This window comes from Miniopterus natalensis, chromosome 4 (genome assembly GCF_054644295.1).
Source record: "Miniopterus natalensis isolate mMinNat1 chromosome 4, mMinNat1.hap1, whole genome shotgun sequence".
Classification (NCBI taxonomy): domain Eukaryota; kingdom Metazoa; phylum Chordata; class Mammalia; order Chiroptera; family Miniopteridae; genus Miniopterus; species Miniopterus natalensis.
This window is the reverse complement of record NC_142084.1, coordinates 8,934,661-8,961,454: the sequence shown is the minus strand read 5'-3', so window position 1 is coordinate 8,961,454 and position 26,794 is coordinate 8,934,661. Positions and strand designations below refer to the sequence as shown.

The 26,794-nt window shown below is 52.5% G+C and overlaps 4 protein-coding genes across 4 annotated transcripts in view; 2 read left to right on the top strand and 2 right to left on the bottom strand.

The window, feature by feature from the left end:
* Positions 1-6,099, bottom strand: part of XAB2 (XPA binding protein 2) — a 30,376-nt gene extending 24,277 nt beyond the window's left edge. The window contains exon 1 of the mRNA XM_016217436.2: positions 6,034-6,099. Coding sequence (XP_016072922.1) covers positions 6,034-6,084 — 51 coding nt within the window. The 5' untranslated portion in view covers positions 6,085-6,099. The remainder of the gene's footprint in view (positions 1-6,033) is intronic.
* A 221-nt stretch (positions 6,100-6,320) lies between these two features.
* PET100 (PET100 cytochrome c oxidase chaperone) lies at positions 6,321-8,162 on the top strand. The gene is made up of 4 exons (XM_016217431.2): positions 6,321-6,415; positions 7,033-7,119; positions 7,263-7,295; positions 7,602-8,162. Exons 1-4 carry the CDS (start codon positions 6,389-6,391, stop codon positions 7,683-7,685), a joined length of 231 nt encoding a protein of 76 aa, XP_016072917.1. The 5' UTR covers positions 6,321-6,388; the 3' UTR covers positions 7,686-8,162.
* PCP2 (Purkinje cell protein 2) lies at positions 7,807-9,710 on the bottom strand. The gene is made up of 4 exons (XM_016217430.2): positions 9,621-9,710; positions 8,972-9,086; positions 8,544-8,668; positions 7,807-7,926 (listed from the first exon to the last, which is right to left on the bottom strand). Exons 1-4 carry the CDS (start codon positions 9,663-9,665, stop codon positions 7,807-7,809), a joined length of 405 nt encoding a protein of 134 aa, XP_016072916.1. The 5' UTR covers positions 9,666-9,710.
* A 4,043-nt stretch (positions 9,711-13,753) lies between these two features.
* STXBP2 (syntaxin binding protein 2) lies at positions 13,754-21,063 on the top strand. Its single transcript, XM_016217428.2, has 18 exons — positions 13,754-14,244; positions 14,479-14,560; positions 14,867-14,943; positions 15,100-15,178; positions 15,273-15,376; positions 15,778-15,926; positions 16,125-16,209; positions 16,288-16,418; positions 16,569-16,676; positions 16,996-17,053; positions 17,179-17,244; positions 17,339-17,419; positions 17,610-17,748; positions 18,257-18,366; positions 19,129-19,224; positions 19,962-20,047; positions 20,164-20,321; positions 20,699-21,063. Exons 1-18 carry the CDS (start codon positions 14,074-14,076, stop codon positions 20,782-20,784), a joined length of 1,866 nt encoding a protein of 621 aa, XP_016072914.1. The 5' UTR covers positions 13,754-14,073; the 3' UTR covers positions 20,785-21,063.
* Positions 21,064-26,794: the final 5,731 nt, after the last annotated feature.

Genomic DNA, 26,794 nt, shown 5'->3' with positions numbered 1-26,794 from the left:
AGAAATCAAATACTTCATGGAAAGTAACGAAAATGAACAGACAACAACTCAAAACCTATGGGACACGGCGAAAGCAGTCTTGAGAGGAAAATTCATATCGTTACAGGCCTATCTCAAGAAACAAGAAAAAGATCTAATGAACCATCTAACACAACTAAAAGAACTAGAACGAGAACAGCAAGAAAAGCCCCGAGGAAGTAGAAGGAAGGAACTAATAAAAATCAGCAGAGATTAATGACATAGAGACTAAAGAAACAATACAAAAAATCAATGAAACCAAGAGCTGGTTCTTTGAAAAGGTAAATAAGATTGATGCACCTTTAGCCAGACTCACTAAGAAACAAAGAGAGAGGACCCAAATAAAAAAAGTCAGAAATGAAAGAGGTGATATAACAACTGATCCAACAGAACTACAAAGGATTGTAAGAAAATATTATGAGCAACTGTATGCCAACAAATTGGACAACATAGGGGAAATGGACAAATTCCTAGAAGCATACAATCTTCCAAAGCTGAATCAAGAAGAGGCAGAAAACCTGAATAGGCCGATAACAACTAATGAAATTGAAGCAGTAATCAAAAAACTCCCAGCAAACAAAAGTCCTGGACCAGATGGTTTTACAGGCGAGTTTTACCAAACATTCAAAGAAGAATTAACACCTATTCTATTCAAACTATTCCAGAAAATTCAAGAGGAGGGAAAACTCCCAAATTCTTTTTATGAGGCCAGCATCACCCTAATCCCAAAGCCAGATAAAGATACTACAAGAAAGAAAATTACAGGCCAATATCCCTGATGAACATAGATGCTAAAATCCTCACTAAAATACTAGCAAACCGGATCCAGCAATACATCAAAAAGATCATACATCATGACCAAGTGGGATTTATTCCGGGGATGCAAGGCTGGTACAACATCCGCAAATCAATAAATGTGATACATCACATAAACAAAATGAAGGACAAAAATCATATGATCATATCAATAGACGCAGAAAAAGCATTCGACAAAATCCAGCACCCATTTCTGATAAAAACTCTCAGCAAAGTGGGAATAGAGGGATTGTACCTCAACATAATAAAGGCCATATACGACAGACCTACAGCCAACATCATACTCAATGGGCAAAAATTAAAACCATTTCCATTAAAAACTGGAACAAGACAGGGATGTCTACTTTCACCACTCTTATTCAACATAGTACTGGAACTCCTCGCCATAGCCATCAGACAGGAGGAAAACATAAAAGGTATCCAAATTGGAAAGGAGGAAGTAAAACTGTCATTATTTGCAGATGACATGATACTGTACATAGAAAACCCTAAAGACTCCATCAAAGTACTACTAGATTTGATAAATGAATTTGGCAAGGTAGCTGGATACAAAATCAACATCCGGAAATCAATGGCATTCTTATACACCAACAATGAACTTTCAGAGAGAGAAACTAAAAAAGCAATACCATTTACCATTGCAACTAAAAAAATAAGATACCTAGGAATAAACTTAACCAAGGACGTAAAAGACCTGTACTCAGAAAACTACGTGACACTGAAAAAAGAAATAGAGGAAGATTTAAACAGGTGGAAGCAGATACCATGCTCATGGATTGGGAGAATTAATATCATTAAAATGTCTATACTACCCAAAGCAATTTATAAATTTAATGCAATTCCTATGAAAATACGAACAGCATATTTCACAGACCTAGAGCAAACATTTCAAAAATTTATATGGAACCAAAAAAGTCCCCGAATAGCTGCAGCCATCTTGAGAAAAAAGAACGGAGTGGGAGGGATCACATCACCAGACTTCAAACTATATTACAAAGCCACTGTAATCCAAACGGCCTGGTATTGGTACAACAACAGGCTTATAGATCAATGGAACAGAACAGAGACCCCAGAAATATACCCACGCCACTATGGTCAGTTAATATTTGACAAAGGAGGCAAGAGTATCCAATGGAGTAAGGACAGTCTCTTCAATAAGTGGTGCTGGGAAAACTGGACAGATACATGCAAAAGAATGAAACTAGACCACCAACTTTCACCATACACAAAAATAAACTCAAAATGGATAAAAGACTTAAATGTAAGTCACGAAACCATAAAAATCCTGGAAGAAAACATAGGCAGTAAAGTCACAGACATCCCACGTAGTGGACTTTTCACTGATCCATCTCCTAGGGCAAGAGAAACAAAAGAAAAAATAAACATATGGGACTACATCAAACTAAAAAGCTTCTGCACAGCAAAAGAAAACAGCCTCAAAATACAAAGGAACCCCACAGTCTGGGAAAACATATTTGCCAAGGATGTATCTGATAAGGGGCTAATTTCCAAAGTGTACAAAGAACTCATAGCACTCAGCAAGAGAAAGACAAACAACCCAATTAAGAAATGGGCAAAGGACTTAAACAGACACTTCTCCAAAGAGGACATACGGATCGCCAAGAGACACATGAGAAAATGCTTGACGTCGCTAATCATCAGAGAGATGCAAATTAAAACCACAATGAGGTATCACTTCACACCTGCCAGAATGGCTGCGATCAATAAATCAACAAACAACATGTGTTGGCGAGGGTGTAGAGAAAGGGGAACCCTAGTACACTGCTGGTGGGAATGCAGACTGGTGCAACCACTATGGAAAACAGTATGGAGGTTCCTCGAAAAATTAAAAATGGAGTTGCCGTTAGACCCAGTGATTCCACTCCTAGGAATGTATCCTAAGAATCCTGAAACATTCATCAGAAAGGATATATGTACCCCGATGTTCATAGCAGCACAGTTTACAATAGCTAAGATCTGGAAACAGCTCAAGTGTCCATGAGTAGATGAGTGGATAAAAAAGCTGTGGGACATTTACACCGTGGAATACTACGCAGCTGTAAAGAAGAAGAATCTTGTACCCTTTGGGACAGTATGGATGGACCTGGAGAATATTATGCTGAGTGAAATAAGCCAGGCAGCGAAAGACAAATATCACATGATCTCGCTTATACGTGGAATCTAAAGAACTTAATAAACTGATGAACAGAATAGGTTCAATGACATGGAAGCATAGATGAGATTGATGAATGTCAGAGGGATGGAGGAGGGCGGGTGGGTGGAGGGGGAGAGAGTAACCAAAGAATTTATATGCATATATGCACAATCCAAGGACATGGACAATGGTGGGGAGAGGGACTGGGGAGGGGGAAGGAACCGGGTGGAACGGGTCACTGGGGAGAAAAAGGGACATCTGTAATATTTTAAACAATAAAAAAACTTAAAAAAATAATAAATTAATAAATAAAAATAAACTCAAAATGGATTAAACCCTTAAATGTCAGACATGAAACCATAAAAGTCCTAGAAGAAAAGAGGCAGTAAACTCTTTGACATCAGTTTTAACAATATCTTTTTGGATATGTCTCCTCAGGCAAGGGCAACAACAAAAATAAATGGGACTACATCAAACTAAAGAGTTTTTGCACAGCAAAGGGAACCATCAACAACACAAAAAGACAACACACAGAATGGGAGAAAATATTTGTAAATGATACATCCAATAAGGCGTGAATATCATATATATATATATATATATATACATACATATATATATATATATATGGAACGCATACAACTTAACACCAAAAAAACAATCCAATTAACAAATGTGCAGGGGACCTGAATAGACATTTCTTCGAAAAGGACATACATCCTGAAACACCAATCAGATAGAATATATGCACCCTTGTGTTCACAGAAGCTTTATTTACAATAGCTAAGATCTGGAAACAGCCCAAGTGCTCATCAGTAGATGAGTGGATAAAAAAGCTGTTGTACATTTACACAATGGAATGCTATGCAGCTATAAAAAATGAAGGATCTCTTACCCTTTGAGACAGCATGGAGGGAACTGGAGAGTATTATGCTACATGAAATAAGCCAGTCAGAGAAAGACAAGTGCCACATGATCTCACCCATATGTGGAATCTAATGAACAAAATAAACTGACAAACAAAATAGGTCCAAAGACATGGAAGCATGGAACAGACTGACAGATCTCAGGGGTCAGGGGGGCAGGAAGAGGTTAACCAAAGAACTTATATGCATGTATGCATAGCCCATGGGCACGGACAATAGTGAGGTGAAGACTTGGGGTGGGGCAGAAGCTGGATGAAAGGGGACAAAGGGGGGAGGAAAACGGGGGACATCTGTAATACTCTCAATAATAAAAATAAATTTTATAAAAAGACATGGCCAACAGACATGAAAAGAATGCTCAACATCACTAATCATCAGGGAAATGCAAATCAAAACCACAATGAGATACCACCTCACTCTTGTCAGAATGACTATCATCAAAAAGTCAACAAATAACAAGTACTGGTGAGGCTGTGGAGAAAAGGGAACCCTCACACACTCTTGGTGGAATTGTAAATTGGTACAGCCAACATGGAACACAGTATGGAGGTTCCACAAAAAATTAAAAATGAACACCTTATGACCACATCTGGGTAATTATCTGAAGAAAACAAAAACACAAATTTGAAAAGATATATGCACCTGTATGTTCACTGTAGCATTACTTATAATAGCCAAGATATGGAAGCAACCTAGGTGTTAATCGATAGATGAACAGATAAAGAAGGTGTGGTGCATATATACAGTTGAATATTATTCAGCAATAAAAGAGAATGAAATATTGACATTTGTGACAACATGGATGGACCTAGAGGGTATTACCCTAAGTGAAATAAGTCAGACAGAGAAAGATAAATACTGTATGATCTCATTTATTTGTTGAATCTAAAAAAACAAAACACATGAATAAACAAAACAGAATACAGACCACAGCTATAAAGACCAAGCTGATGGTTGCCAAAGCGGAAGAGAGGTAGGGGTCTGGATAAAATTAAAAAAAGAGCCCAGCCCAGCCGGCTGGCTCAGCTGTTAAGCATTGACCTACGTACGATTCAGGAGATAGAGGTTCGATTCTGTCAGGGCACATGCCCGGGTTGCGGGCTCATCCCCAGCAGGGGGCGTGCAGGAGGCTGCTGATCAATGACTCTCTCATCGTTAATGTTCCTATCTCTTCCCCTCTCCTTTCCTCTCTCTGAAATCAATAAAAACATATTTAAAAAGAAAAAGAAATACCCCCAAAACAAGAAAAAAATAGGAAATAAAAGTGAAGTCACTATAGTCAAGCTGCTAAACTACCAAAATCAAGTAGGTTGAGACATGAGGAAACAATTCTTTTAACTCTGTGAACTTGACCTTTTGAATTTTCCAATTCTGTGTCACTGCCTGGATATACATCAGTTTCTTGTGTATCAACGCCTGGACACATACCAGACCCCCAAATACACCTCTTATTACCCCCTAAAGGACTCAGCCGGATCACCTAACCTGACCAGACCACCTGCCGCTGACGCCCATCCTCTAGACTACCTGGTGCTCATCATCCGGACCATCTGACATCTGACAAATAACTGTTTTGGACCAATCTTATCAAGTCTTTGACTCCAGGATCCCACTGGCCCTCGCCTGACCTGCTCCACATCAGCAGGTCTTTACTTCTGACTCCAGGGTTCTCCTAAGCCAGACACCAAGCCTTTATCCCAGAGACTGTAATGCTCAAGACCGTTACCCAGAACACCAACTCTTTACCACAGAAACCAGAGCCCTGGCCTGGTGACCCTGACTTTACTCCAAACACCAGACCTCTCAAGATTCAGCGATTCGAATTTCTCTTCTCTCCCGCTCCCCGCGCCCTCCCATTTCCGCCCCAGCCCGGGACGCCAGGCCCTTAACCTTCAGGGCAGTCCTTTACTCAGCCCACCTGGGCTCCGGCAACAGACGTTTACTCCTGGCCAGCCTGGTCCGGACATTACCACAAGGCCTCTAGCCCGTTAGGTTCCTCCCGCCCTCGGGACGACACAGCTTTTGGCCTAGATCCCCAGAGAGTCAGGCCCCAACCCCCTGAAGCATCCAGGCTCTATGTCCCTACGCGGACCAGCCCCGGTTCCGCAGCAGACTCACAAAGACAAGGTCCGGCCTCTCCTGCCGCGAGAGTCGCGCCATTACCACCATTTTCCCAGCTCTCCAGCTACAGGCAGAAGTCGTGTTATAATGACGTTACCATCTGAAGGCCCGCCCCCGAGCCAGACTCATTTCTTATTGGCTGACCACTTTCCGAGTGTGCAATCAGAATCTCGACTTTCCCTTAGACTTACCCAGCGACCTGGAGTAGTGAGTAGGCGCCCGAAGATGATGTCATGCGGCGCTCCTCGGCCAATCAGCTTCAGCGGTCGAGCCCTTGATTTCCTACTGAGCTGCTGCGGTCTTGGAGGGTTGGGTTTGGACGCCAGCGGCTTCGTAGCCTCAGGGCACCGAAATGGGGGTGAAGTTGGAGGTGTTTCGGGTCAGTGGGCTCCTGAGCAGGTGGGCGGGGCGCCTTCCTGGATCTGAGGAGGAGGCTCTGAAAAGACGGGATTCCAAGAGAGGGCGCTCTGGGGAGAAAGATCCTGAGATTTGAGAAGGCCTTTAGGGTTGGAAACCAAAGAAGGGGGCGCTGGATTAGGGTGGCTCTAGTAGGGCTGGTGTGAGGAAGGGTCTCTGAGAGGAGTGAGCAGAGGAGGGGCCTCTAGAAGGAAGACTCCAGACTCTGGGGAAGCTCTTGGGTTCAGGATGGGTGGGTGTGTGTCTCGTAGAGAGACTCCTAGGCTAGGGGAGTAGACTGAAGAATGAGGGATTTGGAATGCTCTGGGGATATGATTTTGGAGGCCGGGGCAATGAGGTAGGAACTCCTGTGCTTCTGGGGCCAGGGTGTGTGTGTATGTGTGTTGTCCTTTGCGAGGGAGTCTCCCAGACTCTGAGGGAGCTTTCAGACATAAGGTCTCTTGGATTATGGCGGCCAGACTCCCATAATCCTGGGGTTCTTGGGGGGCCCCGAGGAGGCTCTGCTGGGCTGTGCTAGAGCATGGCCCTCCAGGCTCTGAGCAACCTCTGCTCATCGCCCTCTCCCTCCCCTCCTTCCAGATGACACTCTACCTCACCTTCCCTGTGGCTATGTTCTGGATTGCCAACCAGGCCGAGTGGTTTGAGGACTACGTGGTACAGCGAAAGGTGGGCACTGGGAGAATGTCCGTGGGTTCATTGCTGAGGGAGGGGGAGGGCATGGGGCACTAATGTCTGCCTTCCATGAGCTGACTTGTCCTAAGTGTGGGGCTCTGGAGACTCCTGGCTCATCTGTCACTTTATCCCCACAGAGGGAGCTGTGGCCACCTGAAAAGGAGGACCAGGTAAGTCGCATACTCTTCCTCCCACCAGATGGACAGGGGGGGCTTGGGGCTTGTGACCATGATGGGTTCAAATGAAAATGTTATCCTCAGTTGTGAGCAGGGAACTAAAAGCAGATGGGCACATGGTTTCCTTATTGTCCTCTCCCCAAACGATGAAGCTGATCCCACTTGGATCCTGCTTAGAATTGGCACAGGGCTTCCAGTATAGACACTGAACTCTAAAGCCGTGGCCTGGGGGAGTGGAGGCAGGGTGGTGGGAGAGGGCTCCAGACTCTGAGGTATGTCCCACCTCTTCCCCACCATTAGCGCCGAGAGCTAGAAGAGTTCAAAGCGAGGATACGGAAGCAGCGAGAGGAAAAGCTCCTTCGCGCTGCCCAGCAGAGCTCCTGAGCCCCCCAAGTGCCTGCGTCCCACCTATGAAACAACAGACACTTAGTTCTTTGTTTCTCATGGAAGTGTTTTATTGTCTGCTTTCGGGGGGCACAAGTGGGGCGCAAGATGGCTCAGGCCCTCATGGGGCTTGTGTCTGGGGCTGGGGGCTGCTGTTCCGACGGAAGCTGAGAGCAGACGGGTCCTGAGGGGTGAGGAGGGGTTGAGGGCTGAGGGTCCCGGCTCGTTTCTGCACTCCGTCCTGTGGATGAAGAGGAGTCAACCAGAGGGAGGGACCAAGGGCAGCGTCTGGCGGAGGTGACACAAACATTGGAAGAAGGGTGCAGGTGGGAACTGTTGTTCTACCTCCCACCATCTGCCCCCACCATCCTAGAACTTCTACGTACCTTAGTTACTCAACACTTAGGGTGGTATGTGGGTGTGAGGTAGGGGGTCTAGGGGATCCCACTGGGGTCTTGATCAGAACCCAAGCTGTTCATGATTACAAGCAACATAGATACATCTGAGTGTATGATGTCGTGTGTCCTCCCTGAGAATGTCTTCTCAGGAGGGGTTTTTTTTCTCAACCCTTCCTGAAGCCCTCAGTCATGGCAATAGGAGCCATGAGTTCCAGCCATGTCTCTGATGCAAATGTGCCCTCTGCATGACCTTGCGGCCCTCTTGCCTTGTCTGGGTCTTCATTCTCTGGTCTAAAGTCGAGTATTAGATTGGCCAGGGGCCTTGTGACTGGTAGGGACACAGGACAGGCACTCCAACAGGCACTCATCCCCAGGGGGCACATGATGGACAGGTGAGGGTGGGAGGCAAGACTAGGGGCCTCAAGATGGCTGGTCTCAGCCCCGGCAGAGCATCACCTACCTTGGGGCCCACAGGCTGGAAGCCAGGCAGGGCGCTGACTGTCACACGCTGGTCATCCATGCGGCGACCCTGGGTGCTGGCCAACATGTCTATGAGATTGTCCATCTCTGGCGTGGGGCCACTCTCTGCATGGAGCAGACACAGGTGAGGATGAGCACATACATGGATTCCAGGGGACATGGCGCAGCTGGAGCCCCCAGCACACCCCTTCCCCCCCACTCGTTCTCCAGGAAGCATGCTCATCTCGCCTGCCATCCCTTGCCCCTAGACCCACAAGCATCTGTGTCTTTAGTTGCCTGTTCACTCTATCAGACAGACTCTTGCCTGCAGGGTCCCCAGATGGTCACTCATCCTGTACCCCTATGCCCTAACCCATTTACACCCCCAGACAGCACACCCACCCTACACACCCCACTGCCCACTCTCACGGCTCTTGGAGTTGGTGCCTGGCCCTGCCTGCAGCGAGCAGCGCTGCTCCTCCATTCGGCCGCTCTGCACATGGCTCAGCAGGTTGAAGAAGCCCTCTTCGTCTGGGGAGCCCGCCTGAGAGACAGACATACCTGGTCCAGCTGGCCCCTCAGTTGGGGGACCCTTCACTAGCTCCCACCCTGATCCCAAGGTCTGCTCTCCCCTCCTTGGCTCTCACCATAGTCCACGCTGATGCGCTGCTCTGCAGAGCTGCTGTGAATGAGACAAGAGTCTCCTTCCCAATCCCAGCCCCCAGGGTCCGGCCATCAGTAGCACTGCACGTGGTGCTGCCTCAAGGGAGAGGCTGTCTGTCGTCCTAGATTAGGGCCTTACTACAGGATGCCAGGCAGGAAAACATCCCAGGGGCTGCCTGCAAATCCCAGCATCCCCCCCCCCCCTTCACCGGGACCATCACTGAGAGCACTGACCTCTGCCCTGGGGCTGTGTCAGGCACTTGGACCCTCATACCCACCAGCACCTCCATGGGCAGCAAACTGGGTCAGGGATCCCAAGAGACTCGATCACTAATTAGATGCCCTACAAACTAGTTAGCCTTGTCATTCACTGCTCTTGAGGAGTTGGGAGTGTGTGGGGGTGGGACCTGCTTACCTTGGCACAGGGAACTGAACCCCCATCCACCCCTTCCTGGTCCATCCTTGTTCCTGCTTCCTGGGCCCTGTCTACTTTCTGCTGGCCTCTGGCCCAGCCCCATACCAGAGAAGGCTTTTTTTTTTCTTTTTCTTTTTTTTAATATATCTTTATTAATTTCAGAGAGAGGAAAGGAGAGGGAGAGAGAGAGATAGAAACACCAATGATGAGTCATTGGGGATTGAGCCCGCAACCCGGGCATGTGCCCTGACCAGGAATCGAACCCTGATCACCTGGATCCTAGGTCGACGCTTAACCACTGAGCCACGCCCAGCCGGGCCAGAGAAGGCTTTTTAAAAGACAGGTGTGGGGGCAGTGGATACCCAGCCCCAATCCCCGGCTCACACCCCATCTGCTCCCACCCAAGCTTAAGCCACATAAAGATGATCCAGATAATTGTTTTTGCTGTGCAATACTGGGGCTGCTGTGGGAGTAGGAAGCCAGGTGACCTGGGGTGGGACTTTGCTGATCTAGCAGGACTTTCTGTGCCCCAAGAACTCTCAGGTGGGATGTAGCAGCAGGCCGGAGCAGTGTCCCCACAGGGGTAATGGGGACTGGCTGGGCCCTATTGGGAAAGAACAGACCAATAGGACAGCTCAGGTGGAGTCTGCAGCCCAGCAGCGGGAAGCAGTGCAGGTGTTCTCACCCGACTGGAAGGCAGTAGCCATCTGCAGGTGGTAGGGGAAGTTGGACCTAGAGACCCCTGAGGCACCACCAGCCAGCCTAGCTCCATCTCTGTCTCCTGACCTCTACCCTACTCACTGTCCCTGGGTCTGGTTGCCTCCCATAGGTCCCAAGGCAAGGTTTGAGATCTCCTATCTCCCCGACACCAAGGCCAAGTTTAGCTGTCTACTTTGATTTGTACCCGCAGCCCTGCCTGGGGACTAAGGTTAGATTCCTGGGGAGCGAGGCAAGTAGGAAAGCCCTGCTCCTACTCCCACGCCACTCCCAGCAGCTATGGCTTTCTCTCAGTGCCCTGGGAGAGGATGTCGCTGGGAGGATCCTACACACACCCCATCCCTCCCCAAGATGCCTTTCTAGGAACCAGCTAAAGTTTCTTCCTGGAATAAATGGCCACATTGTCACCACCCCTGCCCAAGTGCAAAGCTTGGGCCTCCTCCTCAGGCAGCCTTTCCTGATCCGCAGTCATGCCTTCTCCTTGGCCTCAAGTCCTTGATGCCAGTGTGATGTCCTGCTCCACCACGGATGTATTAGTTTCCTAGGGCTGCCTTAATGTGTCACAAACTGGGTAGTTTAGATTAACAGACATTTATTGTCACACAGTTCTGGAGCCAGAAGTGTGAAATCATGTTGGCAGACCATGCTCCTGAAGCTTGTGGGGAGGAACCTTTCTTGCCTCTCCCTGCCTCTGATGGTTTCGGGCAGACCTTGGTGTTCCCTGGCTTGTAGCTACAGCGCTCCAATCTCAGCCTCTGTCATCACATGGCATGTGTCCTTGTCTTCACATGGCTGTCATAAGACATGGACATTGCATTAGGGACCCACCCTACTGCAGTATGACCTCATTTTAACTCATCTGCAATGACCCTATTTCCAAATAAGGTCATATTCTGAGGTCCTGGGGGTTAGGATCTCAACGTACTTTTTTTAGAGGGGGGGGACAGGAGCCCACTCAGACCATAACAGCTGAAAAGCCTGGTCACCCTCACTGAGTACAGTGTGGGGTGGCAGGCCCTGGAGACTCACCCCAGGGGACAGGCTGTGAAGCTGGGGTGATCCCAGCTCCCTCATGGTCTCCCAGCTCCCCCCTTGGCCCCTGCAGTTTATCTTCCCCCACCCCAGAAGCTGCAGGGGTTCCCTCCTTTCCCTTGGTCCTCGTTATCCTCTGGAGAAAACCCAAACACCTTGGGGATAATGGGAGTATTCTAGAATGGATGGATGATGGATGCACAGCTCTGAGTATGCTAATAGCTATTGAACTGTACTAGCACGCAAATTATGTCTCAATAAAACTGCTAAAAGGAAGGAAAGGGGAGAGTGGGAGGGAGGAAAGAAAATGAAGGAAAGAGAAAGAGAAGAAAGAATGAAGAAAGGAAGGAAGGGGAAAGGGAAGGGAAGGGAAGGGAAGGGAAGGGAAGGGAAGGGAAGGGAAGGGAAGGGAAGGGAAGGGAAGGGAAGGGAAGGGAAGGGAAGGGAAGGGAAGGGAAGGGAAGGGAAGGGAAGGGAAGGGAAGGGGAAAAAAGAACCCAAACCCCTATCAGGGTGGCCAGCCCTCCTGGTTTGCCTGCAACTGTTCCATTTTTATCAGGGTCCTGCACCCCAGGAACCTCTCAATCCCAGGCAGATCAGCTGGGCAAGGCCTACCTTGCCCCACAGAAGTCTGGCCTCTGCAGCTCCTCCAACCTCACCTCCTGCCCAGCCCCCTTCCCCACCACCTGCTCTTCTCCGCCTGGATTACTGCATGGCTGCTGCTTGATGTCATTCAGGGTTAAGTTAAAGGCCATCCCCTCAGAGGGGTCCTCTGGTTGTGACTCCGTGAAAAAACCTCATTTCCACCTGCAACAGTACCACCCGCAATAAAACACCTCCGACATGGCATTTGTTACCATATCACTATTTATTTCCTTTAGGTCAAAATCGATTCTTTTCTATCCCCTCCCTCCCGACCTCAACTGTAAGTCCCCTGTGGCAGACCTTCTGTTGTCTGTCCCATGCCTGTCTCATGTAAATGGCAAAGGACCTGGTACCTGGTCAACTCTTAATAAACACTAAATGGAGGAACCAGTTCGGGACTCTGCCTTAGCACACGTGCATCACACTGTAAGCCCGAGACCTCATTCGGATGAGTGCTGCTGGACTGTGCTCTGTCTGGGACAGCGTGTCAGCCTTTTACACAGCAGGGGCAGGCCCTGAAATTTCGAGTGGAGCCTGAACTGAGGTGTGTGTGTGTGTGTCAGCGGTTGAGCGTGCCATTCAACCCACGCGTGTATCAGCCTACGAATGTGATTGTCGCCTGTGAGGGTGTGTGTGCCACCAGTGAGCACCAGGCTGTAAGGAGCATTCCTCCTGGGGCAGACTTTTTTTTTTTTTAATCCTCACCTGAGGATGTGTTTTTATTGATTTTAGAGAGAGGAAGGGAGAGAGCCGACGTCTGTGAGCGTGTGGCGGGGGTGGGCCCCTCCGGGGACTTGGGGCACAGCCACCTGTCCACCGGCGGGGAGCCTACCTGCCTTTCCAGGAGCCCGGGGCGGGGCGGGGCGGGGCGGGGCCAGGCCGGCGGGGCGGGGCCCACGTGGGTGACGCGCGAGGCCACGCCCCCACCTTAGGTAGACCCGGAAGCGGCGGCGGCGCCCCTTGGGGAAGATGGCGCCCTCGGGGCTGAAGGCGGTGGTGGGGGAAAGTGAGTGTCGCCTTGGGGGGCGGGGGCCAGGGGCGCCGGGACTCCGGGACCCCGGCGGCGGGGAGCTGGAGGCCGGGCTGGGCGTCGAGCACCTGATCCTCGAGGGGGCGGGCGGGAACCGGGCTCCAGCTGGACAGCCTGGCTCTCCCGCGCCGGAGCCCAACCGAATTGTAAGACTGGACTCCGGGGACCCGAGGGGTGGCGTCGGGCACAGCTGGACGTGCAGACTCCTGGGTCTCTGAGCCGGGCAAAGTCCTGGGGCTGGATTCTTGGGGTCCAGTGCCGCGGACTGGGCCCGGCTGGGTGCTCTGGTCAGCGGCCCGAGACCGTGCGAGAGCTCAGGGGGTGTGTCCAGGCCCCTGTCGAGGTCCGGGGTGGGGATGCCCTCGCTGAGCCCGGTGCTAGGTGAGGACTCGGGCGTCCCGGCTGTGCGGCCGGCGTCTTGGGGGAGGGGGGAGGCGCGCCCCCTCCTGACCCTCGGGTAGTTCCGGCCTCAGCCGCTCCTTCCGCCCGGCCGGCCAGATAACAGCGGTGCCGCGACGGGCGGGGCCGCCCTGCCCTCCCCCCGCTCCGCTGCAGGGCGGGGGGTGGCTCAAAGCCCCGGCACCCCAGCCGAAAAGGAGCCTCCTACGTGGTGGTTAAAGGGAGACTGGAAAGCCACTGATTTCCGTGTTACAGATGAGGAAACTGAGGCTGGAGGTTGGGTGACGGAATGACCACAGCCAGGCGCATTTCAAAGCGGGGAACCAGGGGCCCTGCATTCTAATCTAGTGGAAACTGATGGTGGTGGAGTGGCAGCTCTGGTCAAAACCTCCACACCAGGAGAACTGGAGGTAGCCCACAGTAAGGCCCAGTCCAGCTCTGGAGGCAGGAAGATCTGTATGCGAGCCCTGACTTTCCAGTTATTCATCTAAAGTATATTTATCCAGGGCTACTTACATACCAGGCTCTGGGCCACTTAGGCACTGAGGGTGCTTAGTCTAATCACTTGCCCTCTTTGAACCTGTTTCCCTGTTTACAAGTTGGGACTGACACCAGGAGCTACGCCACAGAATGGGGGAAAGGAGTAAACAAGAATTAAGATGGAAGTCCAGCCTGGGATCCAGAAGGTTTAGGGGTATGGGTGGGGGAGCAGACAGAGGACCCAGGATCCTAAGCCCACCTTCCCCTACAGAAATTTTGAGTGGAGTCATTCGGAGCGTCAAAAAGGACGGCGAATGGAAGGTAGGGGCGAGGCAGAATGCGTTTTCCAAGCCCATGTGAGGGGCCCTGAATGTGAGACTCCCCCAAATTCCCTGAGGAGTCTGGGTGGGTCTGTGATGGGGTGGAGGTAGGGTCCTGGGTCCTGTCCAGCCAGCGCTTGAAGCCAACAGTCCTGCTCACCACCCCAGCCCACCTCTGGGGCAGCTTCAGCCTCTCTTGCCCACTTGTCTGTCCATCATCCATCTGTCTGGACAGGTGCTTATCATGGACCACCCAAGCATGCGCATTTTGTCATCCTGCTGCAAGATGTCAGACATCCTGGCTGAGGGCATCACCAGTGAGTGGACACCCCCACCCCATGCTCTGCACATGGGACCTGAGTGTGGGAGCCCATGATGGGCAGAGCCCCACACAGGACTTAAGGCTGTGGTTCCTGAGGAGCAGTCTCCCCAGCTGTGCAACCCCTGTGTGTGGACCTGTGTAGAACCCTCAGGGAAAACTCAGTGTAGGGTGCCAGGATGCATAGCCCCTTGGGGTGTGACTGTGTGACCCTGAATGTGCAGAACACTGCCAATGTCTAACACTTGCCATGTGCCCCAGTCCCAAAGTGACCTTCATGTGTCCCTTTCTCTGTTCCTATTAGTTGTTGAGGACATCAACAAGAGGCGAGAACCCATCCCCAGCCTGGAGGCCATTTATTTGTTGAGCCCCACGGAGAAGGTGCCTATGTGAACAAATGTGTGTGTGTACATGGGTGCATGCCTCTGCATGTCTGCATGTGTATGGGAGCACAGGCAGTGGCTGAGGGGCTGGGGCAGAGGACAGATGGGTCAGGGAGTGCAGGGCCAGGCCTGGAGATTGATCTGCATTCCCTAGTCGGTACAGGCCCTGATCGCAGACTTCCGGGGGACCCCGACCTTCACCTACAAAGCAGCACACATCTTCTTCACAGACAGTGAGTATGGATAACCTGAGGAACGTGGAGGAGTAGGGGTTGAGGCTGGAGGTGTGGGCAGCTCTGGTCTAATGCCCCCTCTTGCCCACCCCAGCCTGCCCTGAGCCTCTGTTCAGTGAGCTGGGCCGCTCCCGTCTGGCAAAGGTAGTGAAGACGCTGAAAGAGATCCACCTTGCCTTCCTCCCCTACGAGGCCCAGGTACAGTCCAGCCTAGTCCTGGGCAGGTTGTGGGGGGTCGGTGACCAAACAACCCAGGTTCCCCCAGAAACGCTTTGAGACAAGTAAAGGGGACAGTGAGTCAGAAAGGAAAGGAGCCAGCATGGAATGAATGAACTCTTACCACTGTAGGCACCTGGAGCTGCGTGCCACTGAGCAACTGCAAGGGGCAGCATAGAGCAGCCTCTGAGTTGTCCTGCTCAAGGGGGCGAGACGGGTATTTTCTCCACCTCCTCCTCTAGGCATGGGTTGGGGGTGCCCCAGCTTGCCTCCTGAATGGCAAAGTGGGCTCCAGGGAGGCCCCAGGGAGTGGTAGGTGCTGGTGGCTGGTGCTGGGCAGGTGCATACCTACAGTGGAGACACTGGCACTTGTGTCCTTGCAGGTGTTCTCCCTGGATGCCCCCCACAGCACCTACAACCTCTACTGCCCCTTCCGGGCAGGTGAGCGGGCACGGCAGCTTGAGGCGCTGGCCCAGCAGATCGCCACACTTTGCGCCACACTGCAGGAGTACCCAGCCATCCGCTACCACAAGTGGGAACCCCAGCCTGATGCTGCCCCCTGACCTTGACCCCATTCTGCATCCACCTTTCACCCCTTTTGTGATACCAGCCCCAACCCTCACCCTGCCCCCTGACTCCTATCCCTAACCCCATCCTTGACCCCTAGTCTGTGCTTGGTCCTCCCCAACCCTACTCCCTGTGGTGCCATGTCTGCCTGTCCCACCCCCAGGGGACCAGAGGACACGGCCCAGCTGGCCCATGCAGTCCTGGCCAAGCTGAATGCCTTCAAGGCAGACACTCCCAGTCTGGGCGAGGTAAGGGGGTATGCTGCGTGGTGGGGCAGGGCCCCAGCCATGGTCAGGGTTAATGTCCTCCTGCCTGCCCACCCCTAGGGCCCTGAGAAAACCCGCTCACAACTACTGATCATGGACCGGGCGGCCGACCCCGTGTCCCCGCTGTTGCATGAGCTCACATTCCAGGCCATGGCCTATGACCTGCTGGACATTGAACAGGACACGTACAGGTAGGAAAATCTTCCCCTTTTCCCTGAAAACCCCTTCTCCCATCACAACCGACCTGAGTCCCTGGGTCCCTGGGTCCCTGGGTGCCTGGGTGCCTGGGTCCCTTGTCCTCAGCTATTGGCCCTGACCTTCCTGTTTCGCCCCTCCTGCAGGTATGAGACCACAGGGCTGAGCGAGGCCTGTGAGAAGGCTGTGCTGCTCGATGAGGACGATGACCTATGGGTGGAGCTGCGGCACATGCACATTGCGGATGTGTCCAAGTGCGTGCTCGTGGGGGGCAGCGGGGGGGCCATTCTGCACCACTGTCCCCACCTGTATCCCTACTACCAGCGTCACCACCCCTCTCCATTGTGGGCCTAGTACTGGACCTTCCACCTTAGCTGAGCACGCCCTTCTACAAGCCACATCCCTCAGCCAACTCTCCAGTGTGTCCCCAGTGTGGGCTTGCACATGGCATAGTGCAGGGACATGCGTCCCCTGGCTGCCGGGCTCCTCCCAGCCATTCGACCCCCACACTGCCCTCAAACTACATTCTTGGCACCAGCCCCCAACCTTACCTCTGCCCACCTTCACGGCCAGGAAGGTCACAGAGCTTCTGAAGACATTCTGCGAGAGCAAGAGACTCACCACCGACAAGGTACAGGCTGGCCTGCATCAGGATGGGCAGCTTGGGAGGAAAGCCCCCTTCCCATGGAGCGGGGGTGGGACCTCAGTCTGGATCCCAAGCCTGGACTGGGGACCTCACCCCCACCCTGTCCATAGGCCAACATCAAAGACCTGTCCCACATCCTGAAAAAGATGCCACAATACCAGAAGGAGCTGAACAAGGTGAACACAGGCCAGTACCTGCTCCCCCACCACACCTGCCACCCTGTCTCTTGACTCAGTCTGTTACCCCTGATTCCCCCTCCCTACCCCGCAGTACTCTACGCACCTGCACTTAGCTGACGACTGCATGAAGCGCTTCAAGGGTACCGTGGAGAAGCTGTGCAGTGTGGAGCAGGTGGGGGCAGCTGAGGGGCTGGCAGGACAGGGTGTGGCCCATGTGAAGGGAGGGGCTTGTTGGCAGACGGGTAGAGACCAGGTACTAGGTTGAAGCAGCCCCCAAAGGTCTTAACCAATGACCCTGGGGATGTTCCTGCCATGCCCCACCCCAGGTGGCTGACAGGACAGCTGACCTCCAATCCCCACAGGACTTGGCCATGGGCTCCGACCCAGAAGGTGAGAAGATAAAGGACGCCATGAAGCTGATCGTGCCAGTGCTGCTGGACGCAGCAGTGCCCGCCTACGACAAGATCCGGGTCTTGTTGCTCTACATTCTCCTGCGGAATGGTGGGTGGGGGCACTGGGGTCTTGGGACACCGTGGTTCATCAGGGTCTCCAGTGGTCCTGAGACTCTCTCAACCCCACACCACAGTTCCCTGTCCTTGAGATGTCCCCACTGACCAGGCACAACAAACCTCACAGATACCCCTTTGGATCCTGGGATACCCCCCCTCCATTGACCTGGGAACCCTTCATTGATATGAGAGCTTCATTAACATGGAAAACTACCAAAATCTGACTCCTCCAAACTTGGCTTCTCAACTAATTCCAGGGGACCCCCAGCCTGCCCTGTCTAGACTCCATCCCCACCCAGAATTCTAACATCCGGATTCCCACTTGCACCAGCCCTGGTGGGTTCCTCGGTCCTGAGAACCTCCCCACTGCAGGTCCTGGGACCTCCTCACACCACCCCTAACCCAGGAAGTCACATGGCCACTTTCTGTCCCCCTGCCCTCCCGGAGCCCACCCGCATGAGAATCCCACCCGTGTAAGCCTGCCCATCCCCCTCCACCAGGTGTAAGTGAGGAGAACCTGGCCAAGCTGATCCAGCATGCCAATGTACAGGCCCACAGCAGCCTCATCCGGAACCTGGAGCAGTTGGGGGCCACTGTCACCAACCCCGGGGTATGCTGGGTGCAGAGTCTGGGTGGAAGGCAAATGTAGGCTTGGGGGGTGGGGGACAGAGCCTGTGGAGAAGGCATTGAGGCAGAGCTTGGGCCCTGGGTCGTGGAGGGCTGGGGTCCACGGGGTATGGTGTGGTTTTGGGGGGGACAGAATACTGTGTAGTGATTGGTCTGGCGACCAGGGAGCACCAGGGCTGTCCCCAACTCTGGGCCACGCTTTACCAGGGGGGTGAGGTGTGGTCAGAGCCCAAGTCCTGGTGGTGGTGCAGCATGGCATCTGTGGTCTGAGTTCCCAGGGGTGGATGGCACATTGCTAGCACGGGGGTGAGAACACACGGTTGGCCCTGGGCTCCTGGACATCTCAGAGGACTCCTGTGCGCCCAGCACACACAGCAACTTCCTCTGTTGGGATTTGCGTAGCCTCTCCTGTCTCTCTCGCCCTCACATCCTACACACCCCTGGGTGGCGCCTCTCTCATATTTCCCCGTCTCTTTCCTGGTCCCATTGCCACCTCCCACCTCTCCGTTCCAGTTCCTCTGTCCTCCCGTCTCTGTCCCCACTTCTTTCTTTGTCTTCCTTCTCCTCTTTGCTCAATCTTTATCTCACTGTCTCTGTATTTCTTCCTCTCTTTCTCTCTCAATCTCTCTCTCTAGTTTTCTGTTCTCTGCATCTTTTTCTGCAACCCCCCCAAGCAGTAGGAGCCCTAGCCCCATCTATGACCTTCCTCCTCCATTACCCCACCTGCCCGCCACATTCTGCCCAGGGCCCTGGGACCTCCAGCCGGCTGGAGCGGAGGGAGCGTTTGGAGCCCACCTATCAGCTGTCCCGCTGGACCCCAGTCATCAAGGACGTGATGGAGGTACCATGGGTGGAGATGGGCACTGGGAGGGTAGGGGCTGGGCCTCTCCTGCCCCCCCCCCAGGTCCTGCCCTGATCCAGGCATCAGCTCAGTCCCCTCCATGCTCATGGGGCTAAGCCTTGGGGCTTAATGGGAAATCCCTTATTGAAGGCATCCCCAGCATCTAGTCTGCTGTGCCAGGGGGCACCCCAAACCTATCCAAGGAATTGGGGCAGCAGAGGGGCCCCTTGCAGGATGTCTCAGTTTCTCTCCACCTACTGTTCCCCTTCTCTGATCCCCTCCATCACCCTAGTTTCTTCCCGTTTCTGGGAAAACCCCTTCTTCCCCCCTTTGCCTTCTCCCACTGGCCCCTGCCCATCCTAGTCACTAAAAGTGGCAAAACCAAAAAAGACTAGGTCAGGGGCCCGCTTCCTGGCTTCTTGCCTGATGTCCCTGTGGAGTCCTGGCACTTCCACCTGCTTGGGGGCCCAATCACTGGCTCCTCTGAGAACTGTGGATGCCTGGGTTCCTGGGTCTCTGAGGGGCTGGGGGGCTGGACTTCTGGGTCACAGGGGACTGGGAGTCTATACTCCTGGGTCCCCAAGGGACTGAGGGTCCAGACCCCTAGGTCCCCGAGGGGATGAAGAGGGCTCCTGTCTGCCAGGATCTTGGCTCCTGAAATACCCAATGAGGGGAATCCAGAGCCCGGGCCCCATTGCCTGAAGCTCCTCTCCTAAGCCTCGCTCTCTGGCCCCCAGGACGCAGTGGAAGACCGGCTGGACCGTAAGCTCTGGCCCTTTGTGTCGGACCCCACCCCCATGCCAAGCTCCCAGGCTGCAGTCAGGTGAAGGCCCTGGGGATGCCCCCTACTGGTGTCCATGCCGGTGTTACTTGAGGGGTGTGGGGGGGTCTCTTGTCCAGACTGACCTCTGCCCACTTCCCCCCCTTCCACCCACACAGTGCCCGCTTCGGCCACTGGCATAAGAACAAGGCTGGTGTGGAGGCACGGGCAGGGCCCCGGCTTATCATCTACATTGTGGGCGGCGTGGCCATGTCGGAGATGAGGGCTGCCTATGAAGTGACCAGGGCCACCGATGGCAAGTGGGAGGTGCTAATTGGTGAGGAGCCAGGACGGGGGTCTTTGGGCTGGGGTGGGACCAGGATCTGGACTCCCCCATGCCTGGGTCCCTTGGGCTGGCGCTGGACTCCCAGGCGCTTTAGAAAGGTGGCCTGACAGCTGGAGTCCTGCGTTCTCAAAGCCTGGGGCTTCTGCAGGGCTGACATCTGAGAGCCCTAGATGAGGGGAGGTGACTGGACACTTGGGTTTCACTGGGACTGGAACTTGGGTTCCAAAGGAAAGGAGTCACTTAGGGCCTGGACCCCTGTGTTTAAAAGGAATGCTCAGAGTCAAGGCCTGATCTCCCAAGGACCCTGGCTGGGGGTGTCAGGGACTTGGGCATGGACCCCACCTTCCCAACCCTACCCTCCTGCCCAGGCTCCTCACACATCCTCACTCCAACCCGCTTCCTGGATGACCTCAAGACGCTGGACCAGAAGTTAGAGGACATTTCCTTGCCTTGACCCTCCCACCTCCACCCTGACCTGTACCCCTCCCTTTTCAGAAGAATAAACTATATTCCTATGTCTGGGGCCAGCATCTACCTTGCTTTTTTCCCAGGGAGCTATAGTGGGCCAGCCTCCCATGGGTCTCATCCCCTGGCCTGTGCCTCCAGCCCAATCACACCCTGTTGTCCTGTGGAGGACATCTGAAACCCAAGTGGAGATTATGAACTTGGGCTCTTGTTTGAATGTTATCTCCAAGTCTGACTAATTGTTAGGTGTTGGCCAACTTGCTGGGTTCCCCTTCAAACAAATGGGGCAAAAAAATGCTTTGCGGAGGAAATAAGTCATGGTGTCAGAAAGCTGATGGGTGATGGTTGCTGTTCCCCCATTGTCACTAGAGTTACCTTGACTGCTCCAATGAGATTGTTAGTAGTATTGTTGCCAAACAGAATGGCCCTGTATGCACCCTCCCAAGCCCCTAGGAGCTGCCCTGACAGGGCTGCAGCCCCATGGGGGGTCTTCTCTAGCTCCGGGGATCAGACTGCATTTGTGCGAGAACCAGCACACAGCAAATCATGCCTGATTCCCACCCCAGCAAGTTGGAGCTCTCCCCGCTCATCTTCCTCCTTACCCCCAGGGTGTTCCCCGGGGGCTTCTAACTTCAGGACTTACCAGAGCCTTTACTAGATATATTCGTTTTCTGGGGCTGCCATAACAAAGTACCACATTCCTTAAACAACAGAAGTTTATTTTCTCCTGGTTCTGGAGGCTGGCAGTACAAGATGAAGGTGCTGGCAGGGTTGGCTTTTCCTGAGGCCTCTCGCCTGGGGGCATAGAGAGCTGTCTTCTCCGTGTCCTCACGTGGCCTCCCTTCTGCACACGTCTGTGTCCTAACCTCTTAAAAGGACACCAGCCTTGTGGGATTAGGGCCCATCCTCATGACCTCATTTTAACTTGTCTCTTTAAAGGCCCTTTCTTTAAATACAGCCACATTCTGAGGTACTGAAGGTTAGGGCTTCAGTGTAATGACTGTTAGGGGGACACAGTTCAGCCCAGAACACTCAGCTAAAATGAGATGTGAGTCCAGTAGCGCTAATAAGACAGATGAAGACACTTGTCCCTGGAGTACGAAGGCACGGCCAGGCAGGCAGCGGAGCAGCGGCCAGAGGACGCCCCAGCCAACGCAGCCTGGGGCGGGCAGGGGAGGCTGCTTCCAGGAGGCGAAACGTGAGCTGAGAACGAAGAGTCAGGGGCGGGAGGAGAGTGGAATGGAGCCAGGGGGCAGGTTTGAAGAGACCACGAGACCCGAGAGCCGCCCAGGGCTGGCAGGGTGGCGAGAATCCCGGCGCCGGGGGCGGGCGGGCACCCTGAGTGGGTGGGCGGCAAGCTGGGCATGGGGACGCGGACGCCGAGCTCACCCTACCCGCACCCCCACCCCCACCCCCACCCCCACCCCCGCGGAGCGCCGCTGAACTCCGTGCGGTCACCCCTGGGAATGTGGCCCGTCCAAGGGGCAGGAGGGCGTGGGCTGGGGCGGGGCGCCGGGACCATCCCTTCCCACTCGCTGGGGACTCGGGCCTGACTTTAAGCCAATTATTTTGAGAATTCAGGGAATTCTAGAAGAATCGCGCACACAGTTCGTAGGTGGGGGCTTGGAGAAGCACAAAAGTCTGATTCAACAATTCTAGGGTGTACCTGAGACTCCGACCGGAGCAGAAAGATGGGAATACACAGCTGTCGCGTAGTGGGGGGGGGGGGGGGAGCGGGGGTACAAATGCCTTAGACGGCTGTCCCTGACGCACGGCTTCCCGCGAGGCTTCAGCAAGGAGGCGATTTAACTGGCGGGAGGCAGAGGGATTGGGGCGGGGGCCGGGGGCCGGGGGCCGGGGGCCGGGGGCCGCGGGAGGGGCGGCTCGAACGTCCCACGTTTAAACTCGCCTCCGTGGGAAGGGGCCGCTCGTGTAGGAAGCGCCGCGAACGCCAGGGGGCGCTGTGGCTCAACGTTCCGGTTTCTTTGCCCTTTCGCGTCCGTGACGGGAGCTCGGGAAACTCCGAACAGAAACGTCGGGCAAGGTCAGGGCTTACTCAGTAGTTGAGCCGCAACAAAACCCTGTTGCATATGCGGCCTAGACCTTTGCGCTGTATTTATACACAGATGATGTTCCGTCTCCAACCTAAGGATATTTTGATTATACAAATATTCATGGGCCCTTATGGGGCACAGCAGCCAGTGGTATCAGGCTCTGACAGCATCCCAGTGTCACGCCAAGCCCTCCACAGGCATGACCCAGAGTCTTCAAACCCTCCCATGAGAATAAAATCCAACCGCTCTCTGCATCCTGTTAAGTTCCCTCCCCAACTCCATTCCCCACTCAAACCAGGCCACCACAGCCGCTCCAGCAACACTGGCTGGTCCTGCCACAGGGCCTTGGCACCTGTTGTTCTTGCCTGCAAGGCTCTTCCTCCAAATTTTCGCATCCCTCCCTCCTTCCCATCTTAGTTCCAATGTCACCACCTTCAAGAGGCCTCTGTTGTACTTCCTCAGGGGCATGTTTTCTTTGGGGCTCTCTTCCCATCCTGGGGAATGGTCCCCATTCTGGATTTGACTGGTTGCTTCCTTGTGACCTCCTCCTATAGCTTGTTCCTTAGAATTTCCCCCACCCCAACCGATGAAGGGGTGTCCTTTAGTCCCCACCAACTCTCCACATAAAGATGTTAGCAGCCATCGATTCTGGCCGCCTGGACCCATTATTTCTCAATGATTTCCAAACTTGCGTTCCTTCTGCCGGAGTTAACTGAAGTCCTTCTCGAAGGAACTGCACCTCAGCAACTAGTGGGTTTGTACGGAAAGTAAAACCTGATACGTTTTCTTACTATTCGAGATCCCCAGGAGGCAACTGGACACATGAGCTCATCAGGGAGGCCTGGGGTGGGGACAGACCTCAGGGTCTCCAGTGGTCACGGTATAAGCCTATAATAATAATATAATAATATAGATTATAATAATATATTCTTGACATAATAATGTTATGATTATTTAACACTCAAATGGGGGCAGCCCTGGGCTGGGCAGTGGTTCCCAGTGTGCTGAGGAGGCCCGCAGTGAGAAGCAAGGTCTACTCAGGCTAGTGTCCGTGCTTTGGGCGGCCTGAAGGGCTTCTGGGATGGAGTGAGCACCGTGCTCTTGAGGTCGGGAACGCGTTCCAGGGCGGGAGTGCCTGCCTGTGCTATCTACGCAGGGGCTTCTTCTAGAATAACATCTTAACCAAGTAACAGGAGGGAAAGGGCTGTGATCTTGAACTGCTCCAAAATGTGAGGGTCCTGGGCCCGAGGGAGCTGCCAGATGGGCCAGGTGGTGGGATGTGGAAACCTGGGAGAGACCTGGGGGGAAAGGAGCCGAAAAAGACCTGCTGGAAGTCTGCAGGGTAAGGGGCTTTGTGGCCTCGGGGCAGGGAAAGCAAGTGACTGTGACTTAATGAGCCGAGGAAAGCTCTTGGAAGTGAGACAAGTGAACAGAGGGGAAGCCAGTGTGCCAGGGGCACCCAGACATCCAGGAAGCAGGGCAAACTTCCTGTTTTTTGGTCTTGTAAAGTTGCTTAAAACACAAGTTAACCAACAGCTACTGCCAAGGACATTGTGAAAAGGTGTCTGGGGTGAGGAAAGTGCCCTGGTAGTGGGAAGGTTCCACCCCAGTGGGGCCAGAGATGGGGTGCCTGGAGGCTGGAGCATTGGGGGTACAGAACAGGAAGGGAAAGTCCTGGCTGGAGTGACCACAGTTCCCTTTTGAGACCACTAAGAGTCTCAATTCCTGTTGGTGGCTGGGGAAATTTTGGAAAAACAATGATGAAAAAAGGCAACATTTATGAAGCATTTACTAGGTGCCATGCTCCATCTGTATAGTCTAAACAGATTCACATAAAGTGCTAAGGAAATAAGACAGAGAAAGACAAATCCTGTGTGACCTCACTTATATGTGGAATCTATTTTCCCCTCCAACTTTATTGAGATACAGTTGACATGTAACATCGTTTCAGTTTAAGGTGTGCAGCGTGGAGATTTGATACATGTACATATTGCAAAAGTATCACCACAATAAGGCTAGTTAGCACATCCATCCCCTCACATAGTTACATTTTTTTATGCGTGGTGAGAACTTTTAAAATCTACTCTTACCAACTTTTAAACACACAATACGTCATTGTTAACTGCAGTCACCATGCTGTACGTTAGATCCCCAGAAATTATTCATTTTATAACTGCAAGTTTGTACCGTTTGACCCCCTTCACTCATTCCCGCACCACTCAGCCCCGGGCAACCACCAATCTGTTCTCTGTTTCTATGAGTTTGTTTTCTTTTTTAATATTTATATGTGGAATCTGAAAAAACTGAACTCATAGAAACAGAGCAGATTGGTGGTTACCAGGGGCTGGGGAGAAATGGGGAGACATTGTCAAGGCGTACAAATTTCCAGTTATGAGATGAGTAAGTCCTGGGGACCTAATGTGCAGCATGGTGGGTGATTAGAGTTAACAACACTGTATTGTATACTTGAAAGTTGCTGGGAGAGCAGAACTTAAATGTTCTCATTACAAAAAGGAACTAACTGGTAATTATATGAGGTGCTGAAGGTGTTAACTAACCTTATGTGGTAATCCTTTCACAAGGATGTGTATCACAGCAACACACTGTACACCTTAAACTTACACAATGTTATATGTCAATTCTATCTCGACAAAGCTGGGACATTGACCATGAAAATGAATGAAATCTTACCATTTGTGACACCATGGGTGGATCTAGAGGGTATTATGCTGTGTGAAATAATTCAGTCAGAGAAAGATAAATACCATATGATTTCACAGAAAGAGACTGATAGATACAGAGAACGGACTGATGGTTGCCAGACCGGAAGGGGGTTGGGGGGCTGGGTGAAAAGGGGGAAGAGATTAAGCAGAACAGATTGGGAGTAACAAAACCGTCACAGGGATATGAAGTACAGCACAGGGAATATGGTCAATTATATTGTAATGACTGTGTAACGTAGGGAGGATGTCAGGAACCAGCCTGAAAGACGAACAAACCTGAGTTCGAGGGGTGGGAATTAAAGAGACAAAGTTATGGGATCAGGAGGGCTGCCCTCCAACGAGGTGCAGCAGCAAATGGCTTCAACGCCTTTATTATCTAGTGAGTAACAAACAATTAATAATGAGGTGGGGGAGATACAGAGTAGTTCCTTCAAGGCCGCATGAATGCTTTGTCAGAGTAAACACCTGCCTCCTGCATGAGCTCAGACCTTGGGAACTATCTGTATCTCGGCTTCTAATGGGAACTTTTGGGGAGGGTTGAGTCCTTGGCTCCAGAGCCTCAGGCTGCGTGGACCATGCCCAGACACGTAGCGGGCTCTCAATATCGAGGGTCATTGTGGGGAGGGTCGGGTCCCTGACTCCAGGCCCTCAGGTGGCGTGGACCATGTCCAGACACGTCACCGGCTCCCAACAGGAAGAGGCATGGGAACGAAACAAATAGACCAAAGTGAAGCCATGTCAGACTCAGAGCCTGCCATGTGCCACCAGATTATGAAACTGATTAATCAGTCATGAGATAAGATGACTATCAATTGCTTGCCACACCACAAACATTTGCCCATACAAGGTACATTTTGTGGTCTGTTTGTGCGATGCCAAGAACCCTCCTGGCTCAGGGCTCGAGTCCTCACTAGGGACTCTCCCCTCCAGCATCATAGGGATGGTGCCAGGTACTAGACTTATCAGAGCAACACTTTGTAAAGTATATGATTGTCTAACCAATATGCTATATACCTGAAACTATAATACAAAATAAAATTGAATGTCAATTGAGAAATAAATTTTTTTTAAAAGCTGGGGGGAAAAGTACTCAATCCTCACCTTGCGAGGTAGTCACTAATAACTCTCCCACTTTACACATGGAGAAACTGAGGCCCAGGTGTGCAAGGCCACACAGCCAGTAAGAGGCTGCGCTGGGATGCCATCCCAGGAGGGGGCTGCA

Excerpts from the sequence above, each read along its gene's own strand:
- PET100 (XM_016217431.2), top strand. The coding sequence starts at position 6,389 with ATGGGGGTGAAGTTGGAGGTGTTTCGG. Across the intron at positions 7,120-7,262 it reads ACTACGTGGTACAGCGAAAG|AGGGAGCTGTGGCCACCTGA; the intron begins GTGGGCACTGGG and ends TTATCCCCACAG. Across the intron at positions 7,296-7,601 it reads CACCTGAAAAGGAGGACCAG|CGCCGAGAGCTAGAAGAGTT; the intron begins GTAAGTCGCATA and ends CCCCACCATTAG.
- PCP2 (XM_016217430.2), bottom strand. The coding sequence starts at position 9,665 with ATGGACCAGGAAGGGGTGGATGGGGGTTCAGTTCCCTGTGCCAAG. Across the intron at positions 8,669-8,971 it reads AGGCACCAACTCCAAGAGCC|AGAGTGGCCCCACGCCAGAG; the intron begins GTGAGAGTGGGC and ends TGCTCCATGCAG. Across the intron at positions 7,927-8,543 it reads TCCAGCCTGTGGGCCCCAAG|GACGGAGTGCAGAAACGAGC; the intron begins GTAGGTGATGCT and ends CTTCATCCACAG.
- STXBP2 (XM_016217428.2), top strand. The coding sequence starts at position 14,074 with ATGGGGGAAAGGAGTAAACAAGAATTAAGATGGAAGTCCAGCCTGGGA. Across the intron at positions 15,377-15,777 it reads TCCTCCCCTACGAGGCCCAG|GTGTTCTCCCTGGATGCCCC; the intron begins GTACAGTCCAGC and ends GTGTCCTTGCAG. Across the intron at positions 20,322-20,698 it reads CAAGTGGGAGGTGCTAATTG|GCTCCTCACACATCCTCACT; the intron begins GTGAGGAGCCAG and ends CCTCCTGCCCAG.